This window comes from Cherax quadricarinatus, chromosome 8 (genome assembly GCF_038502225.1).
Source record: "Cherax quadricarinatus isolate ZL_2023a chromosome 8, ASM3850222v1, whole genome shotgun sequence".
NCBI lineage: Eukaryota > Metazoa > Arthropoda > Malacostraca > Decapoda > Parastacidae > Cherax > Cherax quadricarinatus.
Window position 1 is genome coordinate 26,529,556 of NC_091299.1, and position 24,199 is coordinate 26,553,754.

Here is a 24,199-nt window from a genome sequence, read left to right on the forward strand (position 1 = left end):
CAGATCTTGTAGAACCAACTTTCTTCAGATCTTGTAGAACCAACTTTCTTCAGATCTTGTAGAACCAACTTTCTTCAGATCTTGTAGAACCAAATTTCTTCAGATCTTGTAGAACCAACTTTCTTCAGATCTTGTAGAACCAACTTTCTTCAGATCTTGTAGAACCAACTTTCTTCAGATCTTGTAGAACCAACTTTCTTCAGATCTTGTAGAACCAACTTTCTTCAGATCTTGTAGAACCAACTTTCTTCAGATCTTGTAGAACCAACTTTCTTCAGATCTTGTAGAACCAACTTTCTTCAGAACTTGTAGAACCAACTTTCTTCAGAACTTGTAGAACCAACTTCTTCAGAACTTGTAGAACCAACTTCTTCAGAACTTGTAGAACCAACTTTCTTCAGATCTTGTAGAACCAACTTTCTTCAGAACTTGTAGAACCAACTTTCTTCAGATCTTGTAGAACCAACTTTCTTCAGAACTTGTAGAACCAACTTTCTTCAGAACTTGTAGAACCAACTTTCTTCAGAACTTGTAGAACCAACTTTCTTCAGATCTTGTAGAACCAACTTTCTTCAGAACTTGTAGAACCAACTTTCTTCAGATCTTGTAGAACCAACTTTCTTCAGAACTTGTAGAACCAACTTTCTTCAGAACTTGTAGAACCAACTTTCTTCAGAACTTGTAGAACCAACTTTCTTCAGAACTTGTAGAACCAACTTTCTTCAGAACTTGTAGAACCAACTTTCTTCAGAACTTGTAGAACCAACTTTCTTCAGAACTTGTAGAACCAACTTTCTTCAGAACTTGTAGAACCAACTTTCTTCAGAACTTGTAGAACCAACTTTCTTCAGAACTTGTAGAACCAACTTTCTTCAGATCTTGTAGAACCAACTTTCTTCAGATCTTGTAGAACCAACTTTCTTCAGATCTTGTAGAACCAACTTTCTTCAGAACTTGTAGAACCAACTTTCTTCAGAACTTGTAGAACCAACTTTCTTCAGAACTTGTAGAACCAACTTTCTTCAGAACTTGTAGAACCAACTTTCTTCAGAACTTGTAGAACCAACTTTCTTCAGATCTTGTAGAACCAACTTTCTTCAGATCTTGTAGAACCAACTTTCTTCAGAACTTGTAGAACCAACTTTCTTCAGAACTTGTAGAACCAACTTTCTTCAGAACTTGTAGAACCAACTTTCTTCAGAACTTGTAGAACCAACTTTCTTCAGAACTTGTAGAACCAACTTTCTTCAGAACTTGTAGAACCAACTTTCTTCAGATCTTGTAGAACCAACTTTCTTCAGATCTTGTAGAACCAACTTTCTTCAGAACTTGTAGAACCAACTTTCTTCAGATCTTGTAGAACCAACTTTCTTCAGATCTTGTAGAACCAACTTTCTTCAGATCTTGTAGAACCAACTTTCTTCAGATCTTGTAGAACCAACTTTCTTCAGATCTTGTAGAACCAACTTTCTTCAGATCTTGTAGAACCAACTTTCTTCAGATCTTGTAGAACCAACTTTCTTCAGATCTTGTAGAACCAACTTTCTTCAGATCTTATAGAACCAACTTTCTTCAGATCTTGTAGAACCAACTTTCTTCAGAACTTGTGGAACCAACTTTCTTCAGATCTTGTAGAACCAACTTTCTTCAGAACTTGTAGAACCAACTTTCTTCAGAACTTGTGGAACCAACTTTCTTCAGAACTTGTAGAACCAACTTTCTTCAGAACTTGTAGAACCAACTTTCTTCAGATCTTGTAGAACCAACTTTCTTCAGATCTTGTAGAACCAACTTTCTTCAGATCTTGTAGAACCAACTTTCTTCAGATCTTGTAGAACCAACTTTCTTCAGATCTTGTAGAACCAACTTTCTTCAGATCTTGTAGAACCAACTTTCTTCAGAACTTGTAGAACCAACTTTCTTCAGATCTTGTAGAACCAACTTTCTTCAGATCTTGTAGAACCAACTTTCTTCAGATCTTGTAGAACCAACTTTCTTCAGATCTTGTAGAACCAACTTTCTTCAGATCTTGTAGAACCAACTTTCTTCAGATCTTGTAGAACCAACTTTCTTCAGATCTTGTAGAACCAACTTTCTTCAGATCTTGTAGAACCAACTTTCTTCAGATCTTGTAGAACCAACTTTCTTCAGATCTTGTAGAACCAACTTTCTTCAGAACTTGTGGAACCAACTTTCTTCAGAACTTGTGGAACCAACTTTCTTCAGATCTTGTAGAACCAACTTTCTTCAGAACTTGTAGAACCAACTTTCTTCAGAACTTGTAGAACCAACTTTCTTCAGATCTTGTAGAACCAACTTTCTTCAGATCTTGTAGAACCAACTTTCTTCAGATCTTGTAGAACCAACTTTCTTCAGATCTTGTAGAACCAACTTTCTTCAGATCTTGTAGAACCAACTTTCTTCAGATCTTGTAGAACCAACTTTCTTCAGATCTTGTAGAACCAACTTTCTTCAGATCTTCCAGAACCAACTTTCTTCAGATCTTGTAGAACCAACTTTCTTCAGATCTTGTAGAACCAACTTTCTTCAGATCTTGTAGAACCAACTTTCTTTAGATCTTGTAGATCCAACTTTCTTCAGATCTTGTAGAACCAACTTTCTTCAGATCTTCCAGAACCAACTTTCTTCAGAACTTGTAGAACCAACTTTCTTCAGATCTTGTAGAACCAACTTTCTTCAGATCTTCCAGAACCAACTTTCTTCAGAACTTGTAGAACCAACTTTCTTCAGATCTTCCAGAACCAACTTTCTTCAGAACTTGTAGAACCAACTTTCTTCAGATCTTCCAGAACCAACTTTCTTCAGAACTTGTAGAACCAACTTTCTTCAGATCTTCCAGAACCAACTTTCTTCATATCTTGCAGAACCAACTTTCTTCAGATCTTGCAGAACCAACTTTCTTCAGATCTTGCAGAACCAACTTTCTTCAGAACTTGTAGAACCAACTTTCTTCAGAACTTGTAGAACCAACTTTCTTCAGAACTTGTAGAACCAACTTTCTTCAGAACTTGTAGAACCAACTTTCTTCAGAACTTGTGGAACCAACTTTCTTCAGAACTTGTAGAACCAACTTTCTTCAGAACTTGTAGAACCAACTTTCTTCAGAACTTGTAGAACCAACTTTCTTCAGAACTTGTAGAACCAACTTTCTTCAGAACTTGTGGAACCAACTTTCTTCAGAACTTGTAGAACCAACTATCTTCAGAACTTTTACATCCAGCTTTTAATTATGCACGTTAATGTATGTTTTATATGTTGAAAAAAATCACAAGGCATTAATAAAAGTTTACGTACGTCTTATGTAAATAATCTTGACTTGCTACCCGTCTATGTCATGCTTCATATTACGTAGTCTCTCCTGTTCATTCTCCTCCCTTTTTCACTTATGCACCCTAGTATATACAGGCTAAGAACTATCATCATCCGCTGAAGAGGATCCCAGAAGGGGATCGAAATATACAGATAAATCATTCTCCTGTGTTTCTGTCTCCATGTGGGCTATTATTGAGCGCTTTTATCATAGTTTAGCTCTTTTCAAAGTCCAGCCCTTTCTAAGGTATGCTGCTGCCGCACACTCCCCTCAGCATGCCACTCAGGACAGGTGGCTAACACCCAGGTACCTATTAACTGTTAGGTGGAAAGGGACAGCAGGTGTTAGGAGACATACGTCTCCACCCATCCCAGGATCCAACATGACGTCTGTTGAAAGTTAAGACACATGTGCAACATCTGGATATCTTTATTGTAGACGTTTCGCCATCCAGTGGCTTTATCAATACAGATTCTAGGACATAATTGGAAGACAGTAGAACTATATACAAAAGATGAGGTAATCAGTCCCTCAGCCTTGGAGCTAGTGTTCACAGCATCGTGGTGGAGGAGAATCTGGAGCAAAGGCAAGAAGACTGGCGGTTATATAGGCGTCATATTGTCGGTATTTTATACCTTTCTTGCACAACTTGTCGGACACTGCAACATCATGGAATCTTGATTCAGAGGACATCTACAAGACCTTCTTCACGTCTTCTACAACTAACCCATCTCTTTGGGAAAGACCTACTTCCACTGGGGAATCCCGCCTACCAGTGACTATGCCCTCGTCTGCTGCCCGTCCCTATCCACTGACGCCTATATAACCGCCAGTCTTCTTGCCTTTGCTCCAGATTCTCCTCCACCACGATGCTGTGAGCACTTACTCCAAGGCTGAGGGACTGATTACCTCATCTTTTGTATATAGTTCTACTGTCTTCCAATTATGTCCTAGAATCTGTATTGATAAAGCCACTGGATGGCGAAACGTTTACAATAAAGATATCCAGATGTTGCACATGTGTCTTAACTTTCATATTGTCGGTATTTTATACCTTTCTTGCACAACATGACGTCTGTTGTTTGAGAGACGAGGTTGCTACCATTAAACCTTCTTCCATATTCATTTCCTCAATTTTTTACACATGGTTTTACAAGGTTAGGCTAAAGTTCTTAACTTTATTTACAAGCTAAGAGCTGTTACCTACATCAGCTCATTTTCTCTCTCTCTCCTTCCATATTCATTCAGTCACTATCCATCTCCCTCCCTTAACTGTCTTTTCTTTTCATTCTATCACACAGGCTACAACTGTAATCATAGTTAAAATAAAAGTAAAGCGTATACAAACAATGTAGAGCCTTTATCACACTTGTACTCCATGTACATGTAAAGTACACATAGCTTACATAGTCACAGTGTCAGTGGAATGTTCAAGCAAGTACGTACTCCTGTCCTTAGTGACTTTAAAATTCAGCCATCAGCTTTAAGTATAGTAATCGTTGAGTTTTACAATAGTTATTGACATAATGGTTATAACAGCAGCAAAAACAACTATTTCTAACTACTACAATGGTTCTATCTTTTCTGTTATCCATTTTCAGGTCTTGCAATTGATTATATGGTAAGTAAATTGGTGTAAAATTTGCAGCGGTTGTAACTTTACTCTGTTAGAGCTGTTAATACCTACCTCTGCTTCACTACTCTGTAATGCATTTCACTGCCTCTACATCTTCACTGTTACACACATACTCGTATTCTCATCCTATTATTCGTAAATAACCATTTTTTTTTTACTTAAAAGGCCACATTTTGTTTTTACAGGTCCGCCCTCTGATGTTAAGATGACGTTTTTTTGTTGTCAGCTATGTAGAAATTTCTTGTTGTCAGCTACATAAACTGATTTCTCTCCCTCCTAAACTGTAATTTTCCCCTCCGCCTAAAACTGTAATTTCCCCCTCCGCCTAAAACTGTAATCATCCTTCCTGCTAAACTACTGTATTATTAACGCCATGTTGTACGATGTTGTTGACTGCAGCATTGGCAGATCGGACTGAGCAAACGCTTCCGAGCGATCAAATTGTGGTTCGTCATCCGGAGCTTCGGCGTCGTGGGCTTGCAGAGGCACATCAGAGAGGTGGGTGGACATCGTGGGCGTAGCTGTGGGCGTGAGTGCATCGTGGATGTGGTTGTTGTGGGCGTACATGTAATATAAGTTAGAAATTTAGTTTTTCATTGTATTATTTTGACGACTTGATCTTGTGTCTGGTTTCCCACGTGACCCCCTCAATTCTCTTCTGATACGAGGAAACAGAGCTACCCCCCTTACCTTTCTTTTATCAAACCTCATTACTTCCCTTCTCCCAGGCGCTGTGACCCACTTTGGTCTAAATTGAAATAACATTAAGTTATCGCAAAGTGTCTCTTTTCTTAGTCAAGTCTATTTTCTTTGACGACCTCCAATCAATTTTTTTCTGATTTTGTTTGCTGTTAACACGTATATTTTTGTCCCTTTTCATTTTTTTCATGTGTAGATAAAGGAATGGCAAAACATGACGTAACTGTAGTACCACAGATTCAGTGCTTTGCTGACTGTTAAATTTAAGAAGACAAGGAACAGAAAAGAACTTAAAGGACAGGAATAATTTGTTATGGGTTTAACAGATTACTTCCTCTCAGTCTAGCCTGAAAAGGTATAAATAAAATATTTAAGGAAAAGAATGCTAATATTGTTCCTCCTGACCTTCATGAAAAACCCAATGACCTCATAAATATTTAAGCCAAAACTTCCACAAATGAAAATCTCCCATCTCATATTTGAACAAATTTAGAAACTACCTTTGAAGAATGGTTGAAATACATTTTGTTCACGAGTCAAAATATTAATGAGTGATTTTCCTTTCTCTGAGTATGAGTTAGACATTACATTAAATAAATGTCAGCTATGTGCTCCTCTTTCTGCCACTTCCCTAGATAAGAAACTTAGCAGATATTACCAAAAACCTTCAATTAAGAGAGGAACCTGATGACGCCTTAGGCTGTGCTACCTGAGCGGCTAGTTTATTGTGCACCAAGTTTGGTGAGTCCGGGATGATCGTCAAGTCACGACTGTTATAACCTGACAATGATCCAGGAGGAACAGAAGCGTTGTCATAAGGTCCCTCTCCTAAGAGAGAGTTGTTGGTGAACTGTTCCAGCCACGGTGCTGTGACTTTTTATCCCTTATAGCGACTATATTGAGCTAGACACAAGAATTAACTCCTGGACTTCTACATTACAAACTGAATTGTTTATCATCTGAAGGACAATATAGTTATAACACCCAGCTTCACCCCATAATGTTAGTGCTTCACGATTTTGTCATCACTAAAGACACTTGATTCAATGACTCCATCAACGTGCTCAGTGGAGAGCCCAGGTATAGATACTGCAAAAAATCAGAAAGGAATTAATGTACAATTCTTATGGATTCCATGACACATTGAATTAATTTCTCCCTCTCTATCCCCACTCACTTTCTCTCCCTCCCTCTCCCCTCCCCCCACACAGAAGGGGCTCTCAGGAAGCCACATAAGAATGACAATGTGTAGTCAAACTTAATGTATTTCTCTTGTACGACTCCCTCTGCTCCGTCCTCCCATTCCTCTCCTTTTTCGTATTATGTGTGTGAAGAATTTATTAACTTTGAATGTTGTTTACTGATGCTGCTTTTACTACTGTTATTGTTGGTATTATTTTCAAGTATTATTATTATTATTGTTGTCTATTGTAAAAATAATAATAGCATATACCATTACAAAACTATTGTCATTAAAATATGGCATCCAACGGCTACGTGAGACATTTCTTCCTCTGTGATTCACCAAGATATTTAAGTGGTGTGATAATAGTTAGTTCTGACCCCATATGACAGATTCTCCAGCATCCTGAGGACCTTGTCCTGGTTCAATACTTGATAATTGTCCTGCATGATGCAGCCTCTCCTCACTATTACGTCCGTTTTCTTATAAATCTTATTTTCTGTTACTTCAAGTCAGGACAGAGAAGACTACATAAAGCTAGCTGTTGAAAGGCCTATATTTCACACAAGCCCTCAGAAAAGCTTTTATTTGGGATAATCTGCATATGGTTCTATCGACATTCTCTTTGCTGACGACACGACTTATGTCATCTCCCACCCTAATCTTGCCACCCTCAACACCATTGTCAACGAGGAGCTGCTCAAAATTCTGACTTGGATGACAGTCAATAAACTTACACTTAACACTGACAAAACCTACTACATTATGTTTGGTAGCAGAGCAGGTGTTGCGCAACTTAACATTAAGATCGACAACACTCTAATTACCAGACATAATGAGGGCAAATTCCTTGGTCTATACCTCCACAACAACCTAAATTTCAGCACCCATATCCAACACATAACAAAAAAAGTTTCCAAAATGGTGGGGATCCTCTCCAAGATACGATATTACGTGCCGCAAACTGCCCTTCTCACACTATACCATTCACTCATTTATCCATACCTCACCTATGCTATTTGTGCTTGGGGATCAACTACAGCAACACATCTAAAGCCAATAATAACCCAACAAAAAGCTGCAGTAAGAATAATCACTAAATCCCATCCCTGGCAACACCCCCCCCCCCCCACTCTTCATAGATCTAAACTTACTCCCTGTTCAGAACATCCACACTTACTACTGTGCAATCTACATATAGAGGACCTTAAATTCCAATATTAACCTTGACCTAAAACGCTTTCTTGATAGTTGTGACAGGACCCACAGGCATAACACCAGACACAAACATCTCTATGACATTCCCCGTGTCCGACTAAACCTTTACAAAAATTCAATGTGTGTCAAAGGGCCTAAAATCTGGAACACCCTACCTGAAAACTCTAGAACTGCAGACACATTCATCACTTTCAAAACTACTGTTAGAAAACATCTTATTTCCCTGATACACCCCGACAACTAACTACATGATAACCACCTGGTGGTTCACACTTACACTCACTCACCCATCGACTATAAACATAGAAATACGAATCTTAATCTTAAAATAATGAACCCTAACTAGTCATAAGTTTGTCTATGATACTCCAATATAGAAACTATGTATTGTGCCAAAACAAAAGCATTCACATTGCTAAACTTACAAACTATAATGTAGTCACTTAGCCTTAATACCATAATCTGTAATAATTTAAAGTTTAGAATTAATCTAAGTCTGCCCAAAATGCCTAGCCATGCTAGGTGTCCTAGTGGCCCCCTTTGTAATTAGTATTTTAAAACGTGTAAACCACACAATATCCAAAATCTGCAAACCCCGCATTGTAATCCTTATAGAGAATAAACTTGATTGATTGATTGATTGATTGAATGTGCAGGGCGTGAGGCTGGCCAAGAAGTTCGAGGCTCTGGTGAGGTCTGATGACAGGTTCGAAGTACCAGCAGTACGGTACCTGGGAATGGTGGTGTTCAGACTTAAGGGTGACAATGAACTCACAGAGAAGCTGCTGAAGACACTAAACTCAACGGGCAAGCTACACTGTGTGCCAGCCTCTCTCAAGGGCAGATATGTCATAAGGTTGGTGCATCTTTATCCATATATTTTGTTCACTCACACACACACACACTTAATTACACAGACACACGCTTAATCACACACACACACACACACACACACACACACACACACACACAGGCTTAATCACACACACACATGCTTAATCACACACACACACGCTTAATCACACAAACACACACACACACACACGCTTAATCACACACACACACATGCTTAATCACACACACACACGCTTAATCACACACACACACACACACACACACATGCTTAAAAACCTAGAAAAGCTAGATACAGCGATTGATAAACAAGGGTTCAGGCTCGACCGTTCGTCACTGTAGGAGCTGCCAGCAATCACCGGTTCTTCAACACGCAATTATACTTTTGTATCAATCAAATCACATATTATTCAGGTAGATAATTTCAAGTAGATCCTTCATGTGTTAGCCCAAATCACCGACCAGTATGTTTTAAATAAGTGACCCACTGATCAGATCAGACTGGTTCCGAACCATTGACTGGTCTGAACCCTTGACTGGTTTCAAACGGATTCGTTGGACAATAAAGCAGACTGTAAATGGATGGGGTTGTAGGCGCCCTTATCAAACACAAACAATAAATATAAATCAGGAACGTACACGGTGGGCTGTCCAATATACAAGTACAGTTAGAAATAGAAATACAAATAGCTAGAGCTTCAATTAAGGAGGTTATTAATAGAGTATTCAAGAGGTTGCTAGTAGAATTACAGTAAATCAACCATTCAAACCATTATGAAGCTCTGTGTAGTCTGCAGTCAATCAAACAAACGGGCTTCCACATGGATAAATTGTCATTTTTGTGGATATTGGTGTCACGCCACTTGTGCAGATATCCAAGAACTAGCTACAAGCAGTATTAAAACAGGGAAGTGTTTTTGGGTATGCCCAAATGAGATAAATCTGTGGACTAAAATCACAAGGGTATTAAAAGAGGATAACATCAAAGCTGCTTTCATAGAAAACCTGGAAGCTTTCTACAACAGATGGGAACATAAAAAGTCTGGGCTGAATGGTACTGCCCTTGATACTGGCCATGTAGTCAGAAACTGTAAGGCTGGAGGTGATGTCCTGGTAGTCAGTAAATGTGGGGCTGATAGCGCTGTCCTGGGAGACAGTAATGGTGAAGCTGGAGGTGCTGCCCTGGGAGACAGTAATGGTGAAGCTGGAGGTGCTGTCCTGGGAGACAGTAATAGTGAAGCTGGAGGTGCTGTCCTGGGAGACAGTAATGGTGAAGCTGGAGATTTTGTCCAGGTAGTCAGGAATTATATTTTTTTTTTTTTTTATTATCACACCGGCCGATTCCCACCAAGGCAGGGTGGCCCGAAAAAGAAAAACTTTCACCATCATTCACTCCATCACTGTCTTGCCAGAAGGGTGCTTTACACTACAGTTTTTAAACTGCAACATTAACACCCCTCCTTCAGAGTGCAGGCACTGTACTTCCCATCTCCAGGACTCAAGTCCGGCCTGCCGGTTTCCCTGAATCCCTTCATAAATGTTACTTTGCTCACACTCCAACAGCACGTCAAGTATTAAAAACCATTTGTCTCCATTCACTCCTATCAAACACGCTCACGCATGCCTGCTGGAAGTCCAAGCCCCTCGCACACAAAACCTCCTTTACCCCCTCCCTCCAACCCTTCCTAGGCCGACCCCTACCCCGCCTTCCTTCCACTACAGACTGATACACTCTTGAAGTCATTCTGTTTCGCTCCATTCTCTCTACATGTCCGAACCACCTCAACAACCCTTCCTCAGCCCTCTGGACAACAGTTTTGGTAATCCCGCACCTCCTCCTAACTTCCAAACTACGAATTCTCTGCATTATATTCACACCACACATTGCCCTCAGACATGACATCTCCACTGCCTCCAGCCTTCTCCTCGCTGCAACATTCATCACCCACGCTTCACACCCATATAAGAGCGTTGGTAAAACTATACTCTCATACATTCCCCTCTTTGCCTCCAAGGACAAAGTTCTTTGTCTCCACAGACTCCTAAGTGCACCACTCACTCTTTTTCCCTCATCAATTCTATGATTCACCTCATCTTTCATAGACCCATCCGCTGACACGTCCACTCCCAAATATCTGAATACGTTCACCTCCTCCATACTCTCTCCCTCCAATCTGATATTCAATCTTTCATCACCTAATCTTTTTGTTATCCTCATAACCTTACTCTTTCCTGTATTCACCTTTAATTTTCTTCTTTTGCACACCCTACCAAATTCATCCACCAATCTCTGCAACTTCTCTTCAGAATCTCCCAAGAGCACAGTGTCATCAGCAAAGAGCAGCTGTGACAACTCCCACTTTGTGTGTGATTCTTTATCTTTTAACTCCACGCCTCTTGCCAAGACCCTCGCATTTACTTCTCTTACAACCCCATCTATAAATATATTAAACAACCACGGTGACATCACACATCCTTGTCTAAGGCCTACTTTTACTGGGAAAAAATTTCCCTCTTTCCTACATACTCTAACTTGAGCCTCACTATCCTCATAAAAACTCTTCACTGCTTTCAGTAACCTACCTCCTACACCATACACTTGCAACATCTGCCACATTGCCCCCCTATCCACCCTGTCATACGCCTTTTCCAAATCCATAAATGCCACAAAGACCTCTTTAGCCTTATCTAAATACTGTTCACTTATATGTTTCACTGTAAACACCTGGTCCACACACCCCCTACCTTTCCTAAAGCCTCCTTGTTCATCTGCTATCCTATTCTCCGTCTTACTCTTAATTCTTTCAATTATAACTCTACCATACACTTTACCAGGTACACTCAACAGACTTATCCCCCTATAATTTTTGCACTCTCTTTTATCCCCTTTGCCTTTATACAAAGGAACTATGCATGCTCTCTGCCAATCCCTAGGTACCTTACCCTCTTCCATACATTTATTAAATAATTGCACCAACCACTCCAAAACTATATCCCCACCTACTTTTAACATTTCTATCTTTATCCCATCAATCCCGGGTGCCTTACCCCCTTTCATTTTACCTACTGCCTCACGAACTTCCCCCACACTCACAACTGGCTCTTCCTCACTCCTACAAGATGTTATTCCTCCTTGCCCTATACACGAAATCACAGCTTCCCTATCTTCATCAACATTTAACAATTCCTCAAAATATTCCTTCCATCTTCCCAATACCTCTAACTCTCCATTTAATAACTCTCCTCTCCTATTTTTAACTGACAAATCCATTTGTTCTCTAGGCTTTCTTAACTTGTTAATCTCACTCCAAAACTTTTTCTTATTTTCAACAAAATTTGTTGATAAAATCTCACCCACTCTCTCATTTGCTCTCTTTTTACATTGCTTCACCACTCTCTTAACTTCTCTCTTTTTCTCCATATACTCTTCCCTCCTTGCATCACTTCTACTTTGTAAAAACTTCTCATATGCTAACTTTTTCTCCCTTACTACTCTCTTTACATCATCATTCCACCAATCGCTCCTCTTCCCTCCTGCACCCACTTTCCTGTAACCACAAACTTCTGCTGAACACTCTAACACTACATTTTTAAACCTACCCCATACCTCTTCGACCCCATTGCCTATGCTCTCATTAGCCCATCTATCCTCCAATAGCTGTTTATATCTTACCCTAACTGCCTCCTCTTTTAGTTTATAAACCTTCACCTGCAGGAAGGAATACATATAAATGACCTCATAGGGGACAGGAGCCGTAGTGGGGAAACAAGTGTAGTCAAAGATAAGATAAAACCAATATTGCAAACTAGAAATACCACAGGAAATAGCAAACAAGAGGACTCCACTAGCAATAGTGAGGATATATTACCAAAAACAACTGGTGGGAGCTCCGTTGTTGGTGCTAGGGAGGATAGGAATAAGACAGGGAAACATGCTCCAACAGGGAATACAGTCACAGAAACCCAAGGCAAACGAAAACCAAGACTGTGCACATACTATACACTTGGTATCTGCAGACATGGGAAATCTGGAAAAACAGACGGGACGTGCAACTATGACCACCCTAGAAAATGCCGTGCCCATATGACAACAGGAAAATGCAAACTCCCTTCCTGTAAGCTTTTTCACCCTGAAATGTGTACCTCTTCAGTACAGGAAAGATTGTGCTATAACTTAAATTGCCAGGCACACCATCTAAAGGGGACAAAAAGATACAAAACATCCAGGCCATGGGAAAACCTGGGTAGCCACAGCCACTCAAGAGGAAGAGGTTTTTTAGTGCTAGGAAGAAAAAAAACTGGCAGGAAATGGCAGAAATCGTACACCAAATCCAGTCATTCCTGGAGTGGAACCACAGTCGATGGCCTCCACTCCAAACCAACAGATACAGATACTAATGCCGGAAAAAAAATCTCTCCCTAGTACCAACAATACCACCAGTCCGATGACATTCTTCTTTGCAAATATACAGGGTCTAAAGCCAGCAACAAACAACAAAATACCTTTCATCCGTGGACTGCTTGCAGAGGCAAAGGCAATGTTCGCGGCTTTCACTGAGACCCACATAAAGGATCACTTGGACAACGAAATATGGATCCCAGGTTACAACCTATACAGATGTGACAGGGTGAACAGGCAAAAGGGGGGGGGGTTGGCCTGTACATTGCAGAGTCACTTGTTTGCACAGAACTGCTTAATGCCTCAAATGATGTAGTGGAAGTTTTAGCAGTAAAGGTCGAGAACCAAAACCTAGTCATTGTGGTAGTCTACAAGCCTCCGGATGCAACATCCCAGCAATTCCAGGAACAGCTGTTAAAAATTGACCACTGTCTGGAAAATCTTCCAGCTCCTGCACCCAACATCTTGCTCCTGGGGGATTTCAACTTAAGGCACCTAAAATGGAGGAATATAGCAAATAATATTGTTGCAGTAATAACACCAGGAGGTAGCTCTGATGAAAACTCTCACTCACACGAGCTTTTAAATCTCTGCACAAAATTCAATTTAAACCAGCAAATGATAGAGCCTACTAGACTGGAGAATACACTGGACCTCATCTTCACTAACAATGATGATCTGATAAGAAATGTCACCATATCAAAAACAATATACTCAGATCACAACATAATTGAGGCTCAGACATGTATGCGTGGAGCCCCAGACCGACATAATGAGATTAGTCACGAGGGAGCATTCACCAAATTCAACTTCAATAACAAAAACATAAAGTGGGACCAAGTAAACCAAGTCCTAACCGATATAAGCTGGGAAGATGTACTAAGCAACACAGACCCCAACTTATGCCTAGAACAGATTAACTTGGTGGCACTCGATGTATGCACAAGGCTTGTTCCTCTAAGAAAAAGGAGGAGTAGATGTAAAATAGAAAGAGACAGGCGCTCCCTTTACAGGCGACGGAAAAGAATAACAGAGCGGCTAAAAGAGGTCAATATATCTGAAATGTGTAGGGAGACACTGGTCAGAGAAATAGCAAGCATCGAACTTAAGCTAAAGGAATCTTATAGGAGTCAGGAATCGCGGGAAGAACTAAAAGTCATAAATGAAATCGAAAGAAACCCAAAGTATTTCTTCTCCTATGCTTAATCAAAGTTGAGAACAACGTCCAGTATTGGACCCCTACTTAAACAAGATGGGTCCTACACAGATGACAGCAAGGAAATGAGTGAGCTACTCAAGTCCCAATATGACTCAGTTTTTAGCAAGCCACTAACCAGACTGAGAGTCGAAGATCAAAATGAATTTTTTATGAGAGAGCCACAGAATTTGGTTAACACAAGCATATCCGATGTTATCCTGACGCCAAATGACTTCGAACAGGCGATAAATGACATGCCCATGCACTCTGCCCCAGGGCCAGACTCATGGAACTCCGTGTTCATCAAGAACTGCAAGAAGCCCCTATCACGAGCCTTTTCCATCCTATGGAGAGGGAGCATGGACACGGGGGTCGTCCCACAGTTACTAAAAACAACAGACATAGCCCCACTCCACAAAGGGGGCAGTAAAGCAACAGCAAAGAACTACAGACCGATAGCACTAACATCCCATATCATAAAAATCTTTGAAAGGGTCCTAAGAAGCAAGATCACCACCCATCTAGAAACCCATCAATTACACAACCCAGGGCAACATGGGTTTAGAACAGGTCGCTCCTGTCTGTCTCAACTATTGGATCACTACGACAAGGTCCTAGATGCACTAGAAGACAAAAAGAATGCAGATGTAATATATACAGACTTTGCAAAAGCCTTCGACAAGTGTGACCATGGCGTAATAGCGCACAAAATGCGTGCTAAAGGAATAACAGGAAAAGTCGGTCGATGTATCTATAATTTCCTCACTAACAGAACACAGAGAGTAGTCGTCAACAGAGTAAAGTCCGAGGCAGCTACGGTGAAAAGCTCTGTTCCACAAGGCACAGTACTCGCTCCCATCTTGTTTCTCATCCTCATAGCTGACATAGACAAGGATGTCAGCCACAGCACCGTGTCTTCCTTTGCAGATGACACCCGAATCTGCATGACAGTGTCTTCCATTGCAGACACTGCAAGGCTCCAGGCGGACATCAACCAAATCTTTCAGTGGGCTGCAGAAAACAATATGAAGTTCAACGATGAGAAATTTCAATTACTCAGATATGGTAAACACGAGGAAATTAAATCTTCATCAGAGTACTAAACAAATTCTGGCCACAAAATAGAGCGAAACACCAACGTCATAGACCTGGGAGTGATCATGTCGGAGGATCTCACCTTCAAGGACCATAACACTGTATCAATCGCATCTGCTAGAAAAATGACAGGATGGATAATGAGAACCTTCAAAACTAGGGAGGCCAAGCCCATGATGACACTCTTCAGGTCACTTGTTCTAACTAGTGTTAAGAGCCATCATTCCCGTAGCACCTGTAGTATGTACAGTATCCACAGTCAAAGAACTTGCTACAATTGTGGTTACCGTGGCCATATTGCTATTAATTGTCATGATAGTCACCCTAAGAAGCGTCGTACTGATGATGAGTACCAGTCTGATCTTCCCTACTGTACTTATCATAGAATTCATGGACATGACACATCTGAGTGCAATGCTCTCTACAACATGCAGTACTCTAGATCTTTCCGTGGCCGTTCCAACCGCAGAGCCAGGACGTCGTGGTTCACAAACTAACCAGAACCAGGCTCATTCTTCCAATTCGGGGGAATCCGAGGGCCCAAGTCTACTCGTCCAGTCGTGACAGTAGTAGGTGATAACGAGTACACCATCCCAGTCCAAAATTCCTATGAAGCCTTAGCCAGCCTTGAGAATGACAACCCTGCTGTTGATGCTGCTTCACACGTCTCTGACGTAGAGGAATTTGGGGATGAAGTAGAAAATGCCTTCCCCGATGATAACCCACCTTTCTGTTTGCATATAACTCCTAACGAAACGATTGGCCCTTTAGTACAAACTTCTGTCCATAATGCGCCCGTTCATGTGTTCATGGACTCTGGTGCGCAAGTTAATATCATTAGGTCTAGCACCTTTCAAGGCAGGTAAAATTGCTGACCTAGAAAATGTACAGAGAACCTTCACGGCGCGCATAACGGAGATATAACACCTCAATTATTGGGAGCGCTTGAGGTTCCTAAACCTGTATTCCCTGGAAAGCAGGCGGGAGAGATACATGATTATATACACCTGGAAAATCCTAGAGGGACTAGTACCGAACTTGCACACGAAAATCACTCACTACGAAAGCAAAAGACTTGGCAGACGATGCACCATCCCCCCAATGAAAAGCAGGGGTGTCACTAGCATGTTAAGAGACCATACAATAAGTGTCAGGGGCCCGAGACTGTTCAACTGCCTCCCAGCATACATAAGGGGGATTACCAACAGACCCCTGGCAGTCTTCAAGCTGGCACTGGACAAGCACCTAAAGTCAGTTCCTGATCAGCCGGGCTGTGGCTCGTACGTTGGTTTGCGTGCAGCCAGCAGTAACAGCCTGGTTGATCAGGCTCTGATCCACCAGGAGGCCTGGTCACAGACCGGGCCGCGGGGGCGTTGACCCCCGGAACTCTCTCCAGGTAAACTCCAGGTAACACACACACACACACACACACACACACACACACACACACACACACACGCTTAATCACACACACACTTTGAAATCCACACGAATGAAAAAATCAGGCGGGGGGCAGGGGGGGGGAAGCCTTGCATAATGCTAAAATTAAGTGCATATTCTTAAGTAATATAAAAAAATGGTATAACTGGAGTGATTTTCAGCAATTTTTCCAATCCAGGTGAGAGTGTAAGTGCTGGAAGATTGTCCAGTGATTTGGGGGAATCTAAACATAAATATATTTATCGTGGAACTGTTTGTTGGATCAGTTATTTGCCACAAACAAAAAAAAATACATTTTTGAAGATTACAATAGTTTTAATGAAAACATTGGCATATTCTTAATCAGCTTTAAAAATAGTACCCGTGGTGCGATTTTAAGCAATTCTGAAAATCGGCCCAAAAATTTATAAAAACACTGAAATATAGTCCAGTGTTTTTTTTTTTTTATGCGAAAAATCTTTTTCTCTAAAAATGGAAAATGTTGATCATAAAACTGTTTGTTGGATCAATTACTTCCCACAACCGTGAAAAAATCTTGTGTATATTGCTTTTATAGAACGTTAGAAGAGTTTTGATAACATAAGTATGGTGTAAAAGGCACTTCAGACAATGAAAAAATCAGAGGGAAAAAACATCATTGTATCATGCTGTTTTTAAGTGCATATTCGTAAGTAATATAAAAATATGGCTTAACTGGATTGATTTTTACGTATTTTTTTTTTCACTGCAACTGATAGTTTATAAGTGTTAAAATATTATCCAGTCTCTTGGGGAGGGGATCTAAAAATGAAAATATTTATCATGGAGCTGAGCTGATTTTAACTAAATATTCTTAAACAAGCCAGAAATAACCACACAAAATCTAGGAGAGAGAAAGAAGGGAACCTGGAAAAGGAAATGGTAGTCAAATGGAAGATGGAACCAAAACATTTTTCAAGTTGGCCATGAGTAAACATAATGTTAAAGACAAAATACAAAGAATCAGGGATGACAGGGGGATCACTGAAGACGATGAAATAAACAGTATATTGAACATTAAGTTTCAGAGCGAGTATACAAAAGAGAATAATGTATATGTAGCAGATTTGAAGCAAAAACAAATAATCGTGTCAGAAGATATTGTTATAACTGACGTAGTAGCAAACAAATTTGTACTGAATGTTACCTCCACTACAAGAAGAAAGGCGGGAAGAACAGTGCCTGCACTCTGAAGAAGTGGAGGTGGGAAGAACAGTGCCTGCACTCTGATGAAGTGGAGGTGGGAAGAACAGTGCCTGCACTCTGATGAAGTGGAGGTGGGAAGAACAGTGCCTGCACTCTGAAGAAGTGGAAGTAGGGAGAACAGTGCCTGCACTCTGATGAAGTGGAGGTGGGAAGAACAGTGCCTGCACTCTGATGAAGTGGAGGTGGGAAGAACAGTGCCTGCACTCTGATGAAGTGGAGGTGGGAAGAACAGTGCCTGCACTCTGATGAAGTGGAGGAGGGAAGAACAGTGCCTGCACTCTGATGAAGTGGAGGTGGGAAGAACAGTGCCTGCATTCTGATGAAGTGGAGGTGGGAAGAACAGTGCCTGCACTCTGATGAAGTGGAGGTGGGGAGAACAGTGCCTGCACTCTGATGAAGTGGAGGTGGGAAGAACAGTGCCTGCACTCTGAAGAAGTGGAGGTGGGAAGAACAGTGCCTGCACTCTGAAGAAATGGAGGTGGGAAGAACAGTGCCTGCACTCTGAAGAAGTGGAGGTGGGAAGAACAGTGCCTGCACTCTGAAGAAGTGGAGGTGGGAAGAACAGTGCCTGCACTCTGAAGAAGTGGAGGTGGGAAGAACAGTGCCTGCACTCTGAAGAAGTGGAGGTGGGAAGAACAGTGCCTGCACTCTGATGAAGTGGAGGTGGGAAGAACAGTGCCTGCACTCTGATGAAGTGGAGGTGGGAAGAACAGTGCCTGCACTCTGATGAAGTGGAGGTGGGAAGAACAGTGCCTGCACTCTGATGAAGTGGAGGTGGGAAGAACAGTGCCTGCACTCTGAAGAAGTGGAGGTGGGAAGAACAGTGCCTGCACTCTGATGAAGTGGAGGTGGGAAGAACAGTGCCTGCACTCTGATGAAGTGGAGGTGGGAAGAACAGTGCCTGCACTCTGATGAAGTGGAGGTGGGGAAGAACAGTGCCTGCACTCTGATGAAGTGAAGGTGGGAAGAACAGTGCCTGCACTCTGATGAAGTGGAGGTGGGAGAACAGTGCCTGCACTCTGATGAAGTGGAGGTGGGAAGAACAGTGCCTGCACTCTGATGAAGTGGAGGTGGGAAGAACAGTGCCTGCACTCTGATGAAGTGGAGGTGGGAAGAACAGTGCCTGCACTCTGAAGAAGTGGAGGTGGGAAGAACAGTGCCTGCACTCTGAAGAAGTGGAGGTGGGAAGAACAGTGCCTGCACTCTGAAGAAGTGGAGGTAGGGAGAACAGTGCCTGCACTCTGAAGAAGTGGAGGTGGGAAGAACAGTGCCTGCACTCTGAAGAAGTGGAGGTGGGGAGAACAGTGCCTGCACTCTGAAGAAGTGGAGGTGGGAAGAACAGTGCCTGCACTCTGAAGAAGTGGAGGTGGGAAGAACAGTGCCTGCACTCTGAAGAAGTGGAGGTGGGGAGAACAGTGCCTGCACTCTGAAGAAGTGGAGGTGGGAAGAACAGTGCCTGCACTCTGAAGAAGTGGAGGTGGGAAGAACAGTGCCTGCACTCTGAAGAAGTGGAGGTGGGAAGAACAGTGCCTGCACTCTGAAGAAGTGGAGGTGGGGAGAACAGTGCCTGCACTCTGAAGAAGTGGAGGTGGGGAGAACAGTGCCTGCACTCTGAAGAAGTGGAGGTGGGGAGAACAGTGCCTGCACTCTGAAGAAGTGGAGGTGGGAAGAACAGTGCCTGCACTCTGATGAAGTGGAGGTGGGGAGAACAGTGCCTGCACTCTGAAGAAGTGGAGGTGAGAAGAACAGTGCCTGCACTCTGATGAAGTGGAGGTGGGAAGAACAGTGCCTGCACTCTGAAGAAGTGGAGGTGGGGAGAACAGTGCCTGCACTCTGAAGAAGTGGAGGTGGGGAGAACAGTGCCTGCACTCTGAAGAAGTGGAGGTAGGGAGAACAGTGCCTGCACTCTGAAGAAGTGGAGGTAGGGAGAACAGTGCCTGCACTCTGAAGAAGTGGAGGCGGGAAGAACAGTGCCTGCACTCTGATGAAGTGGAGGTGGGGAGAACAGTGCCTGCACTCTGATGAAGTGGAGGTGGGGAGAACAGTGCCTGCACTCTGAAGAAGTGGAGGTGGGAAGAACAGTGCCTGCACTCTGAAGAAGTGGAGGTGGGGAGAACAGTGCTTGCACTCTGAAGAAGTGGAGGTAGGGAGAACAGTGCCTGCACTCTGAAGAAGTGGAGGTGGGAAGAACAGTGCCTGCACTCTGAAGAAGTGGAGGTAGGGAGAACAGTGCCTGCACTCTGAAGAAGTGGAGGTAGGGAGAACAGTGCCTGCACTCTGAAGAAGTGGAGGTAGGGAGAACAGTGCCTGCACTCTGAAGAAGTGGAGGTAGGGAGAACAGTGCCTGCACTCTGAAGAAGTGGAGGTAGGGAGAACAGTGCCTGCACTCTGAAGAAGTGGAGGTAGGGAGAACAGTGCCTGCACTCTGAAGAAGTGGAGGTAGGGAGAACAGTGCCTGCACTCTGAAGAAGTGGAGGTAGGGAGAACAGTGCCTGCACTCTGAAGAAGTGGAGGTAGGGAGAACAGTGCCTGCACTCTGAAGAAGTGGAGGTAGGGAGAACAGTGCCTGCACTCTGAAGAAGTGGAGGCGGGAAGAACAGTGCCTGCACTCTGAAGAAGTGGAGGTAGGGAGAACAGTGCCTGCACTCTGAAGAAGTGGAGGTAGGGAGAACAGTGCCTGCACTCTGAAGAAGTGGAGGTGGGAAGAACAGTGCCTGCACTCTGAAGAAGTGGAGGTGGGAAGAACAGTGCCTGCACTCTGAAGAAGTGGATGTGGGAAGAACAGTGCCTGCACTCTGAAGAAGTGGAGGTGGGGAGAACAGTGCCTGCACTCTGAAGAAGTGGAGGTGGGGAGAACAGTGCCTGCACTCTGAAGAAGTGGAGGTAGGGAGAACAGTGCCTGCACTCTGAAGAAGTGGAGGTGGGAAGAACAGTGCCTGCACTCTGAAGAAGTGGAGGTGGGGAGAACAGTGCCTGCACTCTGAAGAAGTGGAGGTGGGAAGAACAGTGCCTGCACTCTGAAGAAGTGGAGGTAGGGAGAACAGTGCCTGCACTCTGAAGAAGTGGAGGTAGGGAGAACAGTGCCTGCACTCTGAAGAAGTGGAGGTGGGAAGAACAGTGCCTGCACTCTGAAGAAGTGGAGGTGGGAACAACAGTGCCTGCACTCTGAAGAAGTGGAGGTGGGAAGAACAGTGCCTGCACTCTGAAGAAGTGGAGGTGGGAAGAACAGTGCCTGCACTCTTGAGGGGGGGGGTGATATTGCAGTTAGGAGGGTTATCTGAACTGTGATGTCAGTACGCTACTGGCAAGACAGTGATTAAACGAGTGAAAGTGAAAATGTATTCTTTGTTGGGTCAAGTTGCTTCAGTGGGAGACTACATGTTGTAGTTTATTAATGTGAGATGTTTTATATATGTAGATGGGGTAGAATGATGCAAGTCTCTCAGTGTTTTACTTTAATCACTATTTCACTGGTGGTGAAGAGGTTACATGAAGCCTTAAGAGGCACGTAAATTCCCCCGTCTCCTAATAACATGTTCCTTTCTCGACTATAATCTACCTTGTCCATGATTACCATCGCATTTGTTTTGTTCCGTAACGTGAAGTCCAGGATCTTTCCTTAATTCATTCTGTGCTCAGACTTCTACAACACAGTTGTCCTCAAAGATTTGTTAAGTTATACCATGAATTAAGGAAAGATCCTGACTTAACAGTACGAAGCAGACAAAGTAAATGTGAGAGTAATTATGGACAAGGTAGATTATAGTGCCCCTTAATGATTCTCGTGTAATCGACTGGTTTTGAAACTAATTAGCCAATATGTAAAGAATGGTCTAGATTACAAGATATAGATACTATGTGTGCTATAGATTCACCGTGACGGCCACACACACCACCCTAGATGACATCTCTCGAGACTGGACCATCATCAGAGCCGTGGCTTCAGAGGTTCTCTCAGACACTACCTCTGAGCAGCACAAGGCCAAAGTCTTCCTCAAAGGTAAGTGAACTTGCTCCATCTCTGTTAGCTTACCAGGTTTTGTTGATCACCCTTATCAGTTATATATATTATTTAAGTAATCATGATTTATTAACATATTGTTTTTTAGTATTCTTAAAGATATCTAAATGTTAATATTTTTTTTAGTTAAATGTAGTCTAAAATGATGCATGTGGGACTTAACTAATGGCACTATGCAACCATTCAGGGAGGTACTACCGTCCTACCAAGTGAATGTAAAAGGAAGCCTGTAATTGTTTTACGTGATGGTAGGGTTGCTGGTGTCTTTTTTCTGTCTCATAAATATGCAAGATTACAGGTACGTCTTGCTATTTCTACTTACAATTAGGTCACAGTACACATACATGTACATGTTTATTTATACACACTCATCTGAGTTTTCTTTGATTTTATCTTAATAGTTCTTATTCTTATTGCTTTTCCTTTCATATCCATGGGGAAGTGGAATAAGAATCTCTCCTCCATAAGCCATGCGTGTTGTAAAAGTCAACTAAAATCCTGGGAAAAATTGGCTACTAACCCCTTTTCCCATATAGCTTACTAAAAAGAAAAAGAAGAAAACCATCAAAGAGGGATGTTTGAATGTGCGTGGATGTTGTGCGAATGATAAGAAAGAGATGATTGTGGATGTTATGAATGAGAAGAAACTGGATGTCCTGGCTTTAAGTGAAACAAAGCTGAAGGGGGTGGGAGAGTTTCAGTGGAGAGGAATAAATGGGATTAGGTCAGGGGTTTCAAATAGAGTTAGAGCTAAAGAAGGAGTAGCAATAATGTTGAAGGATAAGTTATGGCAGGAAAAGAGGGAATATTTGTCAGTTAAAAACAGAGTAGAGGAGTTAGTAGATGGGGAGATGGAGGTTTTGGGTAGATGGCGAGAATATTTTAAGGAACTTTTAAATTTCGATGAAAAAAGGGAGGCGGTAATTTTATGCACTGGCCAGGGAGGTATACCATCTTTTAGGAATGAAGAAGAGCAGGATGTGAGTGTGGGGGAGGTACGTGAGGCATTACGCAAAATGAAAGGGGGTAAAGCAGCTGTAACTGATGGGATCATGACAGAAATGTTAAAAGCAAGGGGAAGGGATATTGTGTTGGAGTGGTTGGTATTTTTGTTTAATAAATGCATGAAAGAAGGGAAGATACCAAGGGATTAACAGAGAGCGTGTATAGTTCCTTTATATATAGGGAAGGGGGACATAAGAGATTGTAAAAAATATAGAAGAATAAGTTTACTGAGTATACCAGGAAAAGTGTACGGTAGGGTTATTGAAAGAATTAGAAGTAAGACAGAATGTAGGATTGCGGATGAGCAAGAAGGTTTTAGAGTGGGTTGGGGACGTGTAGATCAAGTGTTTACACTGAACTATATATATGAACAGTATTTAGATAAAGGATGGGAAGTTTTCACTGCATTTATGAATTTTGAAAAGGCATATGATAGAGTGGATAGGGGAGCAATGTGGCAGATGTTATAAAAATATTTTTGAAAAAAAAGTTAGAGGTTCGGAAAAGAAAACTAGATGTCTACCTACAACAAGGACCAGATCAGCTACGTTGCAATGGATACAGTATTGTAGGCCTGTGGGCAGCTGACGGCAATAGCCTGATTGACTAGTCAGTCAACAATGAACACTAATTTCAGACAAAAGTTCATGAGTAGAACAATTCTTGAAACTGGTGACGGATATGTCATAGGTATGAATTAGCACATGACCTTGAAGGATTCAATAAAAATAGATGAATGTTACGACTGCAGAAGAATTACAGTTTTGGAAATGATGTCAATAAGACTCTTGGAAAGTTTACAAAGTAGAGCCTAGTGAGTGTGTGAGTGTGTATTCACCTAGTTGTGGTCGCAGGGGAAGAGTCATAGCTCCTGGCCCCCCGCCTCTTCACTGTGTGT

General features: G+C 42.1%; 1 protein-coding gene across 1 annotated transcript in view; it reads left to right on the forward strand.

Annotated features, from left to right (window-relative positions):
• Window positions 1-22,275, forward strand: part of Hdc (histidine decarboxylase) — a gene marked incomplete at its 3' end in the record, with an annotated part of 206,894 nt that extends 184,619 nt beyond the window's left edge. The window contains 4 exon segments of the mRNA XM_070082974.1: window positions 4,933-4,952; window positions 5,367-5,465; window positions 8,724-8,923; window positions 22,145-22,275. Coding sequence (XP_069939075.1) covers window positions 4,933-4,952; window positions 5,367-5,465; window positions 8,724-8,923; window positions 22,145-22,275 — 450 coding nt within the window.
• Between the last annotated feature and the right edge of the window lie 1,924 nt (window positions 22,276-24,199).